The sequence below is a fragment of the Poeciliopsis prolifica genome, unplaced genomic scaffold (assembly GCF_027474105.1).
Source record: "Poeciliopsis prolifica strain line A6 unplaced genomic scaffold, Auburn_PproV2 SCAFFOLD003, whole genome shotgun sequence".
Lineage (NCBI taxonomy): Eukaryota > Metazoa > Chordata > Actinopteri > Cyprinodontiformes > Poeciliidae > Poeciliopsis > Poeciliopsis prolifica.
In genome coordinates this window covers 15,252,585-15,269,500 of record NW_026562378.1, presented here as the reverse complement: position 1 = coordinate 15,269,500, position 16,916 = coordinate 15,252,585, and the positions used below count along the sequence as shown (strand labels likewise).

At 37.1% G+C, this 16,916-nt stretch overlaps 2 protein-coding genes across 2 annotated transcripts in view; one reads left to right on the top strand and one right to left on the bottom strand.

The window, feature by feature from the left end:
- The window catches only part of LOC129352285 (SLIT-ROBO Rho GTPase-activating protein 3-like), a 35,986-nt gene extending 31,744 nt beyond the window's left edge, over nt 1-4,242 (bottom strand). Inside the window, 1 exon segment of the mRNA XM_055021212.1 lies at nt 3,744-4,242. Within this exon segment, the coding sequence (XP_054877187.1) occupies nt 3,744-3,810 (67 nt within the window). The 5' untranslated portion in view covers nt 3,811-4,242.
- Nucleotides 4,243-8,787: 4,545 nt separating this feature from the next.
- ptgis (prostaglandin I2 (prostacyclin) synthase) lies at nt 8,788-16,142 on the top strand. The gene is made up of 10 exons (XM_055021243.1): nt 8,788-8,904; nt 9,332-9,455; nt 9,587-9,765; nt 9,851-9,997; nt 10,092-10,204; nt 11,460-11,626; nt 13,940-14,105; nt 14,379-14,560; nt 15,127-15,278; nt 15,641-16,142. The coding sequence occupies exons 1-10, from the start codon at nt 8,834-8,836 to the stop codon at nt 15,798-15,800; spliced, it is 1,461 nt and encodes a 486-aa protein (XP_054877218.1). The 5' UTR covers nt 8,788-8,833; the 3' UTR covers nt 15,801-16,142.
- The last annotated feature ends 774 nt before the right edge of the window (nt 16,143-16,916 follow it).

Below are 16,916 nucleotides of genomic sequence, written 5' to 3'. Positions count from 1 at the left end.
TTGTGCAGTTAGGCTGCACAAAGTCTTCAGCATTTTTATTTTTAAAACAACTCAAAATCATGGAGAAGATGTGCAAAGCTTAATATACAAAAACTGAAATAGCATGATGGATAATAGATCTCTCTGCATTTTAGCAAGAGATAAACTAGAATGATCTGTCACAAATAAAGTCACTACCTTGGCCAACAAAGTTAGTGATTATTTTGTGATTTATTTATGATTATTCACAAATTATGACATAAATTAGTATTTTCTCTCAGCTTATCAAAAATTTTAGCTAAAACATGGCAGGATTAAAAGGATAAAACTACCATTTGTTCAAACAGTGACAAAATGTCAGCGAAATAAACACTTGTAAAGTGCAGAAGATCTGGGTCTGATTGATATGCTGTGCAGTCAGCAGCTGAGCTTTACTGGAGGCCAGAGTCAGTGCATGAATAAAATCCTACAGCACCAAACCAATCCAAGCCCCGTTAGCAAATGAGCTTAAGATGTCAGCTTAAAAGCCTTTTCTGAAACTGAGACGAGAGATTGGGCTGTGATGGCTCTCTCGGAGCCGCAGAGGCGAGCGAAGACTGATCTGTGTGTAAGTGTGAGTGTGAAGACAGTGTGAGAGTGAAAGAGTGACAAAAAGAAATTTCACCACACCTCTCCTCTCACTATAAATGCTCATCATGTTCTTCATTCCCGACACGTGTTGACAATCCTTTGTCATTTCAGCTGTGCAGTGGTTCGCTCTCCCATCTAAGCCTGGCTTCTCACCGGCTATACGTTCTGTTTTGAGCGTGCAGCTGAGGCTTTCTGGCTCCAACGTTAACAAGCTGGACACATCTCAGGCATATGATATTGATCTCATATGCAAGCAGTCATCTATCACAGTCTCAGTGTCTAAGCAAAAGCAGCATGCAATTATTATTACGGATAATAACTGCATGCCACTTATGCTTAAAGTAGCATGCAGTTACTTTAAGCTGGTCTTCAGTCATAAGTGGGCATCTTTCATGTTGGTTCATTTCAACGACGGATTCAACAAAATTAACATGCCTCCAACATAAATGTGACAAAATCTTATGGCACAAGATCTTGTGGCATTAAAAGTGAAGTCCGTCTTTTGAGTCTAAGTTTGGGCTCTTATTATTATGAATGTTGGACATGAAGGTTAATTCTGTAAGTTTGTCACCATGCTGCTTATTTGTAATTTATTTTTAGTCAATTTTTGTTTCAGATCAAATATTATGAAATGAAAGAACAGATCACAAGACATAATTTCTTTATAAAATGAATCTCATTGTACTCAATGTGCATTTCATAAAAAACTGAACTGTAATTGATGTTAGGTAACTAATTAAGTATTATGTATTCAGGGTCTTTGTGTCTGTGATGTATTTTAAGACATTTGTCATAAAAGCTTCTGAAATGGTGAAGTGGTCAGTCATTAAGAAACTACAACTGTTTCAGGCTCAGACAACTTTTAAAAAATTTCTAAAGATGAAAAAATTAAAATGTTTTTTCCCCCTCATAATTAGATTACTAATCATGAGAGGTCTGTTTTTCTTGTAAAACCAAAGAAGAAAAATGCCAACAGTGTTATTTATTTGTTGTCGCCATTGTAAAGAGACAACATCACTAGATCCATCATAATCATCCTTTACCACATGTTCATAATATCATACAGCCGTAGGTTCATTCCAGCCAGCAAATGTGTGTATTATCATTGAGCAGCAGGAGGGCCGGTGCCAATCACTGGGCGAGAGACGGTGTATTCAAAATACCGATCACCACCCAATCACATAGCAACACAGTGACACTCAATGGAAACCATCTAGACTCCTAACAGACAGTTTAGAGAGTCTATTTATGTATGGTGCATAATTTTGGACAGTGGGTAGAGTTGAACCCACACGTGCATTGGAAGAACATACAAAATCTATGTTGAGGGTCCAAACTCATGGCCTTCCTATTGCAACGAAATAGAGCTAACAACTACCGCACCAATATGATAAATACTAGTATTATATCTCAGAGCTTCAGGGCATTTTGCCCTTTCAGCATTTCAAAGCCTCTTTTTGTACTTCAATTTAAAACATGTAAAGAATTATTTTTATACCCATCATACCCAAATCTGGGTTCTTGATTGCACTTAGGAATTGACATGACATATGTAGTTAAATATAAATATTAATTTCCACTTTATTTTTTTGTTTCTGATCCTTTTTTGGGGGATTCGACTGATAAAATACGACAGTTATGGCCAAAATAAAAGAAACTCCCAGAACGTTTCTGCTAATAAATACTTACTATGGTCCTGTAACCACATTTCTTCATAGTATACTTGGAGTAGAGTATTGAAATGTACTTTTGATGATTGGGTTTCAAAGCAGGAACACAATTTTATCTAAATACAGTTCGGAACATGATATTTTAAACTTGTATGATATATTTAAAACATTTTCTCTAAATAGGTTCAGATCACGGAACAAGACCAAAGTAAAAAACAAAACGTCATTCTTAACAGCGCTTGCAACACTAAATGTGGTCATGAAAGTCGAATAACAGAAAAACACTGAAGCTACAAGTTCAACACTGCAAATTTTTTGCAAATGGTCCTGATGAAGATATGCCTGTTTTAACCACCTTTGATGTAAATGAGCAGGACTATGAAACAAGCAATAAGTGGCTGAAATCCATTTAGTGGTCATTCTTCTTCAGTGCATTTTTTCTGCAGAACTAGTTCACAGGAATACTCCAGTGGAATGTAGTCCATCCATATCGTTCATACCTTTGTTCTTATTTCTTTCTCAGACCAAAATGTCTTAGCTAACACTTCTTTTAAACTCATTGGTTTGTTTGCCTTGTAAACAAAGTGATCAGTTAGCATGCAAAATGATCTAACTGGCTTCTGTGGTTCAGACAGACTGAAGTGGCACTTTGCAGCAACAGGAAACGTAAGACTTACATTAAAACCACAACAATAAGAGGTGCAGCATGATGACAAGACAAGCCTGACTATTCACCTCCTGCAAAGTCTGATCTGTTCCTGACTTTCTCCTCACTCTCACTGGTTGGATCATCCAGTCACATATTTAGTGTCAGACAGTGAAATCCTTTCATAGTTCATAATTCATACACACGGCATACATAATTCATGGACTTTCTGAACTGTTGTGTGACCTTCTCAAGCATTCCCTCTTCTTCTTTCTCATATCACACTGAGTCATGAAGTGACAGGAAAATACTACAAAAGGGATCATCACCATCTCTTATATGTCTTAACTTTTTCATGCCAAAGAAGCTTCTGTAATGGGAAGGTGAGGACAATGTACTTAAAAAATATAATTAATCTTGTGGTAGGATCATCAGGAATAACTGTCAAAGCTTGCATAGAGCAAAAGAATAACACAAGCCCATTGCTTACATGGTCACACAAAGCCAGGCATATTTGAGAAACTGGAGCACAGAGTTCTCTGCAGCAGCTAGATGTTTGCTTTAAATTCACCCCCATGTTTAATTTCAAGTAAAAACAACTCTGTCTAAATAAAATAGAGTGAAACATGATGCCAGAGAAGATTTCTGGACGGAAGGGAGGAAGATAAGTTATCTAAACCAGTGTAATCTGTCCCACACCCACAACACTGCACACTAGAGCCACATAAAGATTGTAGTAAAGTTATGCAAGGGTGTCCTCCCACAAAAAAAAAAAAAAAACGAAAAAACAATAGGAGCAGGCCCTGCACGTCACCCACCTTTCACTTGGGTCTCATATTCGGCAATAATCTCTTTGTCCTTCTTGACTTTGGCCTGAGATGACATTTTGCAGCGAGCGGCTTGTGCAGTCCTCGGGCAGGAATCGAGGGTGTCGGTTGCCACAATGCGGCGTTGAGCCCCTCCGCAGTCCTCTCCGGGCAGCTGAGCAGCAAATCAGACCCAAATCATATCCAGATCGACGCAACTTTCGGAGGCTAAACGCACTTCTGGTCCTCCTGGCTGCGGTGCTGCCGTGCTGCGTTCAGGGCGACGTCTTTCTCAAAGTGCTTAATGATCTCCGATCCTGACCACTCCTCCTCCTCCTCTTCACCAGCACTCCTCACTATATCATGAATCAGTTAACGATTAATGTACATACAAACTCAACTCTAGTGATAGGAGGTCCTTCAGAAAAGCATTCTTCAGTTTGCCTCTTTTTTTTTTTTCTTTTCTTTTGTTGGCCTCTCCTTTTCTGTGCGAGTTCAATGCTGCTGCAGATTTGGCTGAATGGATGTGAAAGTCAGTGGGAGACTCCTCCCCCAGCCCTCTCCCCACTCTCTCTTTTCTTTCATGGATGATTTAAGATTCTTCTGTGTGAACCGCAATTAAAATCTGTCTCAATAACAGATTGCATGTTGTCTGCGGGGACACAGGCCATGACTTTGTGGGCATTCATGGGAATTAAATCTGCAGGCTTGCCAATGCCACAAATGTTGCAGTTTCACAAACACATGGGGTTTTAAGGTAGCGTAACATGTATGGTTTTAGCAAGAGAATAACGCTGCATCCACATGGTTCAGTCAAGATAATATAATCATGACCAAGCTCTTGCACTTTTAGTCTCCTGTAAACTGCATCATTGGTTCTGGAAGTAGGGGCCGAGACCCAACTGCAGGTGATGAGAAACCAAGTGTGAGTCTGGAGTATGTACAGGAAGCAAATTAAATATACAGGTAAATCTGAAAGTTAGAATATTGTGAAAAAGTTTCAAAATGTTGTCACTTATTTTAGAAAGTAAAGCTTGTACATTAAATAGATTTATTAGACACAGTGGAATATTGCAAGTCTTTATGTTTTGCAATTCTCAGGTTTCTGGCCCATGAATTACTAGATCAATGCATTGTGGGGAAATCAGTCTGTGGTTCTGCTGAGGTGATCTGGAAGTCCGAGGTGCCTTCAGGTCGTCTGCATCATTGGTTCTGGTGTCTCTCATCTTCCTCTTGACAGTACTCCATGCATTCTCTCTGGGGTTAAAGGTCAGACCCATTTCCTTATAGAATCAAACGCAAGTACAGCTTTTGTCTGTGATGATGACCTCAGGAAAAATGTATAAATATTTTAAAATGACAGCGGTACAAATGAAAATGTTTGCTGTACAAACCAGAACAAACACAAAATGTCTGACACCAATTTTATTTGATTTGAGGAAGATGGAACGGGAAAACTTCACTCAGGTAAAACAGATTATTGAGATGTTGACATTTCATTGTTGGGTGCAATGTGAGCTAATTGTAGTCGATGCACTTCTGAAACCTTTTCTGAACCCATTGTCTGAGCTACATATAGCATCGAGCTGTTATGTGTAACTCAGTCTGACACAGTTTGCATACAAGCTTATTGACATGACTTTCTGTATCATCTTAGTTACTATTTGCTATTTTTGATTCTTTTCTGTCTCCCAAAATGTATTTTTGTCTCACATGAGAGCAGCTGTTGCAGTGAGAAGACTTCATTGTAAAGAAATACTCATCCACCATTTGTGGAAAATCCTCAGGAAATCTGTAGGTACAAGTCTTTGATAAACTCAAAGATCCCAGTAGGGACGCTGCAGAAAATCTCTCAAAGAATTACCATTCTAACACAAAATTTGGGGGAAAAACCTAGGAAATAGACCTCAGCTTGAACTTTACACAAGCTGTGTATTTTTGAAATAAAGTGAAAAAGTTGTGTGTACCCAGGTATGAACTTAACCAAAAAAAACGTACTCATTAGCAACCCTTCTTCTCTTTTATAACACAAATAAATAATAGAGTTGTACTGGGGATAGTATTTGACCATTATATTGGGCAACAATGGATTGCCCAGGTCACAACCTTTAACAGATACAAATTGGTTATTTTCTGAGTTTATTGTTCATTTTAAAACAATCCATTTTTAATTGAATCTGAAATATTTTATGGAGCTATTTCATCAAATGAAATAAAATTTCGCCTCAAGTTTATGCACAGTAAGTAATTCAAGACAAAAATGAGCAGCTTTTTTTCAGATTTTGATTTCTTTGCACACGTTAAAATATGGTTAGGTTTCTGAGAGAACATCGTTAATCGGAGAACAAAGGCATTTAATTTTATAAGACCTTATATATATATAATGCTTAGTTGAACAGATGTTACTTGTTTGCATTGAACCCATTTCAATACATGTGTAATCTTGTCCAGACTCAGGATCCCCCTCTGCAGAGGTGTCCAGTCCATCACAAGGCAACACAGGGATTTACAGCCATTCAAACATACTTTTACATCCAAGCACAAACTGGAGTTACCAGTTTGATATAAAATTAAGGCTTTGTGCTTTGTTCAAGTACATGTTGACTTGAACCTTTGCATGCACAGGGAAACTATGCAGTCTCCAGAGAAAGGCGTCAGGCACAATTTGAACCTACAGCATTCTTGTTGTTAGGCAACAGCTACAGGGTAGTCTATATTTACATTTGTATTAGTTATTTAATTAAAAAAAACAATAAAAAGTGTGTATCAAAAAACAAGTCATGCTTCAGATGTAGCAAATGTATTTGTGTGAAATTAAAACTGGAAAATATTCTCAATATAATACAAAAAATACATAAACTCAAATAATTTTGCACACATTTCTCCAGACATTAATAAAATGTTGATCTTTAAAACAATTTTGAGGTTTTTCTGCTCATAATGTCTGAGTAGAGCCAAGATACGTAAACATCAGCAAAGATTATGCGATATAAGATTAGCATTAAAGCAGAAGAATCTAAAATGTATTGGCTGCCTAATTTTTAGGGTTATTGCCCATATGTTCAGCAAAACAAAATCTATAAACATCTGCACAAAGCTAATTCTGAGCTGCATGATTCACTTGCATTTGGGTAATTCAAAGATTGGAATAATAAAGGTTCATTGCAACTGCATCTCAAGGAGAATGTTTCTTATCTGTCATCAGCTATATTCATCCTAACGCTAAAACTGATGATGCAGCAACAGAAAAGCAGTCCTCTGTTGTCAGGGAAGCAGTTTGCAGATGTGCCTTTCTAATTTCAGTTTATAAAATTTTAACACTGAGGTTTATTTGCAGTATACTGCTTTTAATAACAGAAAACTACAGCACAAAGGATAATAGCTTTACCTTCTGCAGAGACTAGATTAGTAAAATGTAATCATTCCTATGGAGAAAAGTCAAAAATAACATCTCAGTAAATATTGAATATTGACTTTCATTTGGAAAATTAAGGTTCCAGTGTCTAAATTAGGAATTAAGAACTAGATAATATAACTTGCTGGAGGTCCAGTTTGAAGTTACCACAATGAATGATAATTTAGGGAGCCAAGTTGTTTTAAAGTCTTGATTCAAAGCATTTTTTCAAGTCAATAATCAGAATAGCCATTGACCAAGTAGCTAGACCTCAAGCTATGAATGCCTGCTTTAATGACCATGGTGTCAACGCACCTGACCAAAGGACCATCAAAAATCTGTGGCAAGAGTGCCCAACTCCAGGCCTCGAAAGCTGCCATCATGCAATTTTTAGATCTATTCCCTCTAAAACACATGAAGTAAACAACAACTAAATGACTGGTGGTGAGGGAATTATTTGATTCAGGGAAGTTGGAGCAGGGATATATCTAAAAGTAGCACATGGTTGGGACTGGGCATGGACACACTTCTGATTTATGGGCTATTGTCACAATGAAGATGAAAGACAGACTCAAGAGCAAGGTTAACATCTTTCAAGCTGCATTAATTTTAATCAAATTATTTTCTCTCTTTCAAGATGTTTTTTGACACTAGTGGCCTTTACTCATTAAGAGGGTACTCACTCTTTTGTTACTTTATTTTATGCTTTCTTTTTATCTTATTTATTGATGTTCAGCACTTAGTTCAGTTGTGGCTGACATGGAAGCAATTTATAAATAAAATTGATAATGATCAGCTTTTTTCAGAAGAGTATTTTGCCATAACTTTCCTTCTGTCACAGCACTCGCATTTGTTGTTCTCAAATTTTATTTAAAAAATAATAAATTCAAATTTAAAGCAAATTTTCCACCACCATCAACTCTGCTCTCTGAGAAAGCTAATCCAGATATTTTACTGCCATCTGCTGGTATACACCAAGAAAAACAACCACCAATAATGTTTCCAAAACTCAACGCATTGTTAATTTAGAAGGTAAGAATATTTGTCATCAACTCATTATACACTAAAATCAGTCTTCATGGAGTCATAGTTTCATGGCTTGACATGTCCTGTAGGATATCATCTCTTTGGTATTTTTCTAACGTGACAGGCTGGTTTCAGTGTGACAGACTGACTGTTAACTGCACTTTTTCCTGTGTGTCTTGTTGCTTGAGTCACCATGAATGTAAAAATAGATGTTTTGCAAAAGAAGAAGTTGGTGTGGTCAGAAAGATTTCAGATTGCCAAATTGTGAGAGTTTTTATACCACTACTCATCTCTTGGTTTCTTCACTTGCAAAACTCAAAACTACTGGTTGGAATTAGATGTTATGTAAGCTATGTAACTTTGTAGTATGTGACTTTTCTTTCAACTCAGTGAAGCAGAATTAGGTCTAGACTGTTTGAAGAGGTTCTCAAACCTGCTATTCTATGTTGTTTATAATTCTTTTATTTAGAGCAGCTTATTAAGACTGGCTATGTTTTTTTAGGTTTCAGACACTGTCTGCTGTAGGTAGTTGTGTAAGACTTTGTGTTACCAGCCGCACCTTTCCACGCCCCTTCGACAAGTGGTGATTACACCAAAGCCAGGCTCAGAGCTTTAAGCAGGTTGACAGTGGTAATGGGGTTAGACTCTACAGCGGAGCTCAAGTGTCAGGTCATACCGAAACATGTTGGGAACAGCCTTTTTACTTCTTAATGGACTGCTTATACTTCTACTTCTTTACACCACTCGCAGAAGGTAAAACTTTTATTTGTTGATTTTCCTACCTTTTCTTTCTTAAAGTTTACCAAGCATCACTTTTAATCTGAAGGCAAAATATATATATATTTTTATTTCTCTAAGCTTTCATTGTTAGAGGTCACTGATGCTGTTTAAATCTAAAATTGTTTTCTGTATTTATGAATATATTAAAAAGCTGTAAAATAACAAAAACTCGCAGCACACAGTTTTATTCGCAAACACAAAGTTAGACTGAAACTCAACACTTTTATTCATTTTTACCCAGATGCCAAAATGTTGTTTTATTTTTTTTCATTCATGAGCACTTCCTTTTCCAAGATTTTATGCAAACTTAAAACCTGTTCAGTGAGATTTATGAATTGCAAAATGTAGAAATATGCAAACTATCATAGTAAACTAATTTGAATTTCCTCGTACATGACAGAAATAAAAATGAGCCTCCTCTGGATAAGGGCTTCATCCCGTGGCTCGGCCATCTTCTTGAGTTTTTCAAGGATGCCGGAAAATTTTTGGCACGCATGAAAGACAAACATGGAGACATCTTCACCGTAAGCTTCTATAATTACAGAAATACCACAACATTAATCATTAAAACGCAGTTCATATGAAAAGAAGTCAAAACTTTAAACATTAAGAATTCAATAAAAAAACTTATGTGTGATCAAATTTGTCCTTGTAGGTTCGTGTCGCTGGCATTTATGTGACAGTGCTGTTGGATCCAAACTCCTTTGACGGTGTCTTGAATGATGACACTAACAGCTTTGACTTCAGCAAGCGCAGAAGCCAGCTCTTAAAAAAGATCTTCAATCTGCAGCTCCCAGGCGACTATCCTGCTTCTGAAAGAAAATGGATGGAAAAGTAATGACCTGATTTAAGATAATCAAAAATAACTAACACTCGAAAATGGTTTCAGAAAAATCTAACTCTCAGATTGCTTTTTCAGACATTTTTATGGCGACAGTCAGCAGAAGCTCCACACCTCCATGAATGCTCACCTTTCCAATGTGATGCTGAAAAGTTTTGAACCCTGCAGCCCATCAGAATGGAGAGAGGATGGATTATTCGAGCTCTGTTACAGTCTTCTTTTCAGGTGACAGAATACATAAAAAGACATTCATGATGTTTACACAGTAGCAGAATGACACATGGGAACTGTGTGTTTATACTTGACTGATTGCTGGCAGGGCTGGATATCTTACATTGTTTGAGAGGAGGGATGATGTTGATGCCGTTTATGAGGAGTTCCGCAAGTTTGATGATCTACTCACCAAACTGGCTCGAGGTTCACTGAAACGAGGTAAGCAGTTCCACTGAAAATGACGGCACATTTCTGACATCCACCCTTTCTTCCTACAGTCAATATAATCACAGTTTAGGTTTCTGATTAAAACATTTGTTTACAGTCCTTTCCATAAGTAATTTTGTTACATTGGCGCGCCAAACTTCAATGTATTTTGCAGGGACTTTGCTTTGAAGACCAAAAGGAACCGGTCTCCCATGATCGTTAAATGATTCATGGTTTTTAATTTTTTAAACTGGAGGAGTGGCAGGTTTTGATGGCCCTTTTTATTCCATTATAACCATTTAACAGAACAACAAATTGTCTTCAGAAGATTACAGGCTCTTTGCTAACTGTGCGCTCAATGAGCCATGATGGAATAGTAGCCTGAAGAAAGTCAGTGTTGATAGAAATATTTACAAAGTCTCATTTGCATTTTGTCACAAGCCATGTATGATGGCACAGAAAACAGTGCTTTGATCAGATCAAAGTAAAATATATCTTGTTGTCCTACAAAACATTGGAAACCTAACACTGGACATCATCCTGAACACAATTACTGGTAAACATGATGGTGGTAGTGTTATGCTGACAGGATAATTTACTTGACAGTACAGGAAAACTGTTGAAAAACCCCAACATTTGTCAATGTGTTTTGAATAGTAATCTTGGTTAGTTGAATGACTTGTCCACAGTTGTTTTGAAGAGGACATTAAAACATGCTGGTTTTATTTCATTATTCAATCGATATTATTTATATTCTTAATTTTTTGTTGTTTTTGCAAAATTCTGAGTGAATGCCGGGATATATTTATAGCTAACTATCAGTAATTTAAAATGATTTTAACCATCATTACAATATAAAAATGCATATTATCATAAAATTTGAAATCCACATGTTAGCCCTAAATAATATAGTTTCAAACAGTCTATTGTTATATTGCTGTTGCTCCATCTGGTGATGTATTGGCAATATATTGTGTAACTCTATCGTGAAGGATTTGTGGCTCCAGCTGCAGTAAAAGATGGCTCTACCAATTATTGATTCAAGGGCGCTGAATCCATAAGTGCACTCCACAATTTGAAAAACATCGAAAACAATATATTATTCCCCTTCCATTCCTGCTGCATAAAATCCTAATAAAATACACTGATTGCAGTGACAAATCTTGCAAGCCACCATTTCCTGCTCTTGATCACCACTTTGTCAGTTGCACTTACCTGACGGCATATGAACCTGTTTACCGACATCTCCAACTATTTCCAATAACAGGGGAAAGAAGAGTGGTTGCCACATCCCAGGACCGACTGTGGGACCTGCTGTCCCAAGCCCGTGTGAACGGTTCCTGGCAACAGAGCTACATTCAGTTCCTGCAGGCAATGGGGGTAGATGCAGACATGCAGAAAAAAGCACAGCTGCTGCAGCTGTGGAATACCCAGGTGAGAGTTCTTTTCATAAAAAAGAAAAAATAATAATAAAAAAAAAGATAAACACACTGACTCACACACTCTTAGGTTGAACAATGCTATCCTGTGACAGAAGCACATGGTTGCCCTCCTAACCGTGCAAATCAAAGTGGAGCCAGATTCCTTGTTGTCAGATTACTCAGACAAACCTGCCTCAACTTGTTACTTGAAGAGGACTGCTTTTGTTTTTTTCTTTTCAAGTTTCAATCCTATGGATCAGTCTCCACATCCTTTTATATGTCTTAAGGTTCCGTTTATTACTTGTGTAAACAGTAGTTTATTAGAAGAATGTAGTCATAGCTGAAATGCATCCTCATTTGTGTACGTCACACAGTTTCTGGCTCTTACACGCTCAGTCATGACCTCTCTTCAATAAGACAGTATATCATAACTACATCGTTGTTTAATATTAACATTTTTATTTAAGATTAACATTAACTCTGACTCAGCCCATAAAGCATTGTTTAAACAGTGTTTACATAGTAACCCACGAATATATTATGTGATGTACTGATAAAGGCTTGAACACTGACTAGTTGTTCATCAGCCTGGACGAGTTCATGGCCGCATGGTGTTATTCCCCAGAGCAGCCACGTGGGGGAGAAAGAAAGCCATTCATAGCGTTTACTGTTTATCGTTTTTTTTTTTTTTGTCTTGACAAACTATAATGCTAACATTTAACTCTATCCACCTACATCTACTATAGATTTGAATGATCTTCCCATCCCATTCGTCTGAAACCTGAAATAAAAGGGATTTTTATTGCGATTGGAATAAATCACATAGTTTGTGATCATTTATTAGTCAGATCCAAACACACTATTGGAGTCGTATTCTTGCAAACTTAGCATAATGGTAAGAAATAAAGAACTGGAGCAGAGCTGCACAAAGGAAACTAATCAGATGTTTTGTTTGGATCCCTTCAGCAAAAAGCTCCAAACATCACTTAACTTTTCACAGAGAAAACTAAAGTTCAAAACTTGCAATTTGTATTTCTGTTTATGAGGAACAAGATGGACTTTTATTTTTGTCAAAAAGAAGAAAAATCAGTTCATTTGGCATTTAAAATAATTTAAAGATACAGTCCCAACTTGTAAAGTTAATAGAGTTATAGTGTCCTTCCCTGTTGTAGACAGTTGCCATTTGTGAGTTTAGAGAAAAGACAGTAAAATACTAAAAGAGAGGGAAGCTAAAAACCTAATCACTATTTTAGTTTTTTAGTTGGCTGTTTAAAATATTCATATCCATGCCACACAGTGCTCTATTAGCGTATATAACATTTTCAGAGGAGATTGGTTTTAAGGTTGTTGATGTTTTCTCAGCCAAGCCATTTTTCTTGCCAGCTACATCAGTCAGCACAATCAGTTGATTGGGAGTCTGCAGGGAGTTTTCCAAACAGCCAAGAGGCCTGAAGAAGCACAGGAACGTGATGTTATAAAAATCACATCCTTCTGCCAAATCCACAGCTTAACTCCACTTACAGCAGACAGATGAGTCGCAGCTGGTCAGGTGGATTGATTCAGTCTGGATCCTCAATAGCATCATTACATGGAACTGGTTCAGCTAAGACAAACGTGACAAACTCAACAGACATGGAGACATTTAATACGTGCTAGCATATGACCTAATATAGACAAACACGTTTTTGTTTGAGCTGTTTTAAATTACTAAATTCATCTAAAACAGGAGACTGGTATGATTAGCTGAAGACTTATTTTTAAAAACTCACAGCAACATGAAACTTATGCTTTGGGCCCCATAAAATCTTTGTACTGTGACTTCTTGTAATAAGGTAAAAATATAAATTGTACCTAACATTTATGTTATCTGACATGTAGTCCTTAAGAAGATAATCTGATACTTTGTTAATACCCAAACTCCTCTGAGACTTTAACAGCTTTTTTATTCAAAGACATCGAGAGGGCAGAAAGACAATGTGTGGTAACTCTTGTCACTTATGGGGAAATTGCCCTGCTGTCAGTAGAGAGCTGACCTGAGATGTGCAGAGGTAAAAAGAGCAGCTCCCTTAACCCTCAGCAATTACTGTCTGACAGGCTCAGGTGTCTGTCTCTGTGGATCTGACAGCAGTTTCCACAAAGTGTGGACTCATTTACTGGCTTCTTCTCACATCAGTCATATTCAGACAACAACACTGCAGGAAACATTTCGGCCCTGTTGTAGTTATATTTCACTAAACATTGAGTTATATTTCAATTCCATCTCCTGCACAGTTTTACGGACAAGATGTTGAAGTTAAAAACTATTTGGTGTTTTGTTTTATTTTAGTGCAATGCTGGACCGGCTGCCTTCTGGGTCCTCGGCTTCCTGCTCACTCACCCTGAGGCAATGGAGGCTGTTAAGTCAGAGATCAGAGACCTTCCTTCTCTCCAGGATACTTCCCTGCAGCGACGCCCCTTGAACCAGCTGGAAGCACAGAGCACACCTGTGTTTGGTACATAGCAGCTGCTTTGCTGCCTTTCATGCTATCTAATTGCGCTCTTTCACCCCTGGATTTAATCACCTTATTGGAATGGCCGCAGCAATTGTTGCACTTGTGTGAAATAATCATCTAAACTTGGAATCGGTTAAATCAGAATTGCCATTTTCAAATAATCTTATCATCACACGTTATTGTGCTTCTGTGGATACTGCCTGAAGGCTCTGATTTAACCAGTGATGACAGTCCTCTGACATCATCCACTTTGCTGTCCTTTCTGCTCTGCAGATAGTGTTTTGAGTGAGACCTTACGGCTCACTGCCGCGGTAATGATCAATAGAGAAGTTGTTAAAGACAAGATCCTTCGGATGGCCAATGGAAAGGAGTACCACCTCAGACGTGGGGATAGAGTGTGTCTGTTTCCGTTCCTCAGCCCTCAAATGGACCCACAGATTCATGAAGAACCACAGGTACTTAACATGCAGACAATACTGATAAGGAGCTTCATTTGGGTATGCAACAGTTTACAGCATGTTTTGCTGCTATATCACACACGATTAAGGAGATTAATGCTGCTGCAATCAGTCATGCAATATACAAACTCAAGGGGGTTGCACACAAATGAATGCCCCACTTTTCAGAAGATTATTTGTAACAAAAAACAATGCTGAAAGTTTTGTTTAATTTCCTTCTGCTTCGAAAATATGGATTGTTTGTTTTGATTAATCACATAAAATCGTAATGAACTACAAGATTGTGACTATAATGTGACAAAAATTGAAAAAGTTATCAGTACTTTTACACAGCACGGTGTGATATCAGGACATCAATACTAAGAAACTGACTTGTGAACTAATCAGTGAACTAAGATAATTCATCTTTGTTAATTCTGCTTGTCTTCTGTGGTTAACGATCATGACAAAAGTAAAACCTATTTTTTACTTTTGACAGAACGTATGCCAGAGGAAACAGATAACAGGGCTTTTTGCATCTCCTAATTTGTGTACATCTGTTCCATTCTCCTCTCCTTTGATAGATGTTCAAGTATGATCGATTCCTAAATGAAGATAAAACAGTGAAGAAGGAATTCTACAAGGATGACAAAAAGCTGAAGTACTTCACCATGCCTTGGGGTGCAGGGAAGAACATCTGCGTTGGAAAGGAGTTTGCTGTTGCAGCCATTAAACAGTGAGTGTGAATCCATGGGCTTCTAATGTAACCCCCTGCACATCTTGACATTTGAAAAACGATGTGCTTGCAAGCAAAGAATTTCATTCCAACCAACAAACCAGCAAAATCATACTTGAGTAATCTTTTACATTGTCGCTTCAGCCATGCTTTCATGTTAGTAATCGCTAATACTCAATGACGAGCTGGAATCAATGAGAGAGAGAGCAGACATCTGGAAGACAATTTTTATATCAGGCAAAGGTTAAAGATCACTTCATGTAATCAACAGCATCAAAGAGTATTTGCGCTGCATTTTGTTGTCTATACAAGGTTTGTTATGCAGCCACATTCTCACACAATACTTGACTTTCTCCCTACAGATTTGTGTTCCTGTTTTTGACCCACTTTGATCTGGAGCTGTGCAGCCCCAACTCTAAACTTCCACCAGTTAATCCCAGTCGCTTTGGCTTCGGGATGCTCCAGCCAGATGGAGATCTGCGGGTGAGATTCAGACTCAAGACGATGCAGCATGAAATGTGAAGTGTTGGAAAGCTTCACAATATCTTGTTTGATAGACTTTGTTTTGGTTAATGTAGAATTGCTCTATTTATTTTGTTTTTATGCCTTGTCAGCTTGCCAGGAAATTGTATTTAAGTTGGTTGCATGTTAAAAAATGTTGGGAATTAATGATAGAAATCCATGTCAACCTCTGTTTTCCTTTTGCTAAGCAGCAGGTTATAACTCATCTGAAACAGAATATTCCAGAGTGTCAGATCTTCAATAATTCTTTTATATCTCTTACTTGTAGGAAATAAGATCCAGCAGAAATTCATAGTACATGAGCACATTTTGTCACAACAGTGTAATTCATGTCTTAAAATATCCAGTCTGTATATATATATATATATATATATATATATATATATATATATATATATATATATATATATATATATATATATATATATATATATGCAATCATTTCCAGTGAAAAATACTTTTCACGTTTCTTTTTTTTTTTTTTTTTTTTTTTTTGTGAAAGTAAAACTTTGGATTTAATTCCTAAATTTAGTTTACATTTGATAGGCTACTTTTATTTAATGACTGTTGTTTTTATTTGCACTGTCCTACATTTTGAGATAAGCTTGCCTTTGTCTAATTAATAAATGAGTCATCAAAAGTGGATTTAAAAAGCTACCTGAATGTGTTCTATTGTATTGATTCAATTCAGTCAGGTTTGTTTTTTGTCTCTCCACAGCACAAACACACACACACTCACACATATACCTTTAAGAGGCAGTTACACACAATTACTGTCAATTTAGAAGGCAAACAGATCCTAGTCCATTCATTTCAGTCATGAAGACATACTTAATGCCAAATACATAAAGTATATCTACATTCTAAAACAGGGCAATCATGTTCAATTTATTATAGTTTCATTGGTAAAAAAAAAAAAACAAACAAAAAAAGCGTTCTATCTAAGGAGACCCACTGAGTGACTGACAGCAGCAATCCTTCCTCCTTCTAAGGAAACATAGCAACAGTGGACAGGTGACTCCATTCAGTTAACTTTGCAGTAATACATAAGGATGCATATATAAACAATGGAGAGTCAAAATACCCCTTACCAGGAAGAACACTGCAGCAATGCCT

What these genes read in the sequence shown, in the direction of transcription:
- ptgis (XM_055021243.1), top strand. Translation starts at nt 8,834, where the DNA reads ATGTTGGGAACAGCCTTTTTACTTCTTAATGGACTGCTTATACTTCTA. An exon ending in CTTTACACCACTCGCAGAAG is followed by an intron (nt 8,905 to 9,331) that starts GTAAAACTTTTA and finishes CGTACATGACAG; the next exon opens with AAATAAAAATGAGCCTCCTC. An exon ending in TGCAGCTGTGGAATACCCAG is followed by an intron (nt 11,627 to 13,939) that starts GTGAGAGTTCTT and finishes GTTTTATTTTAG; the next exon opens with TGCAATGCTGGACCGGCTGC.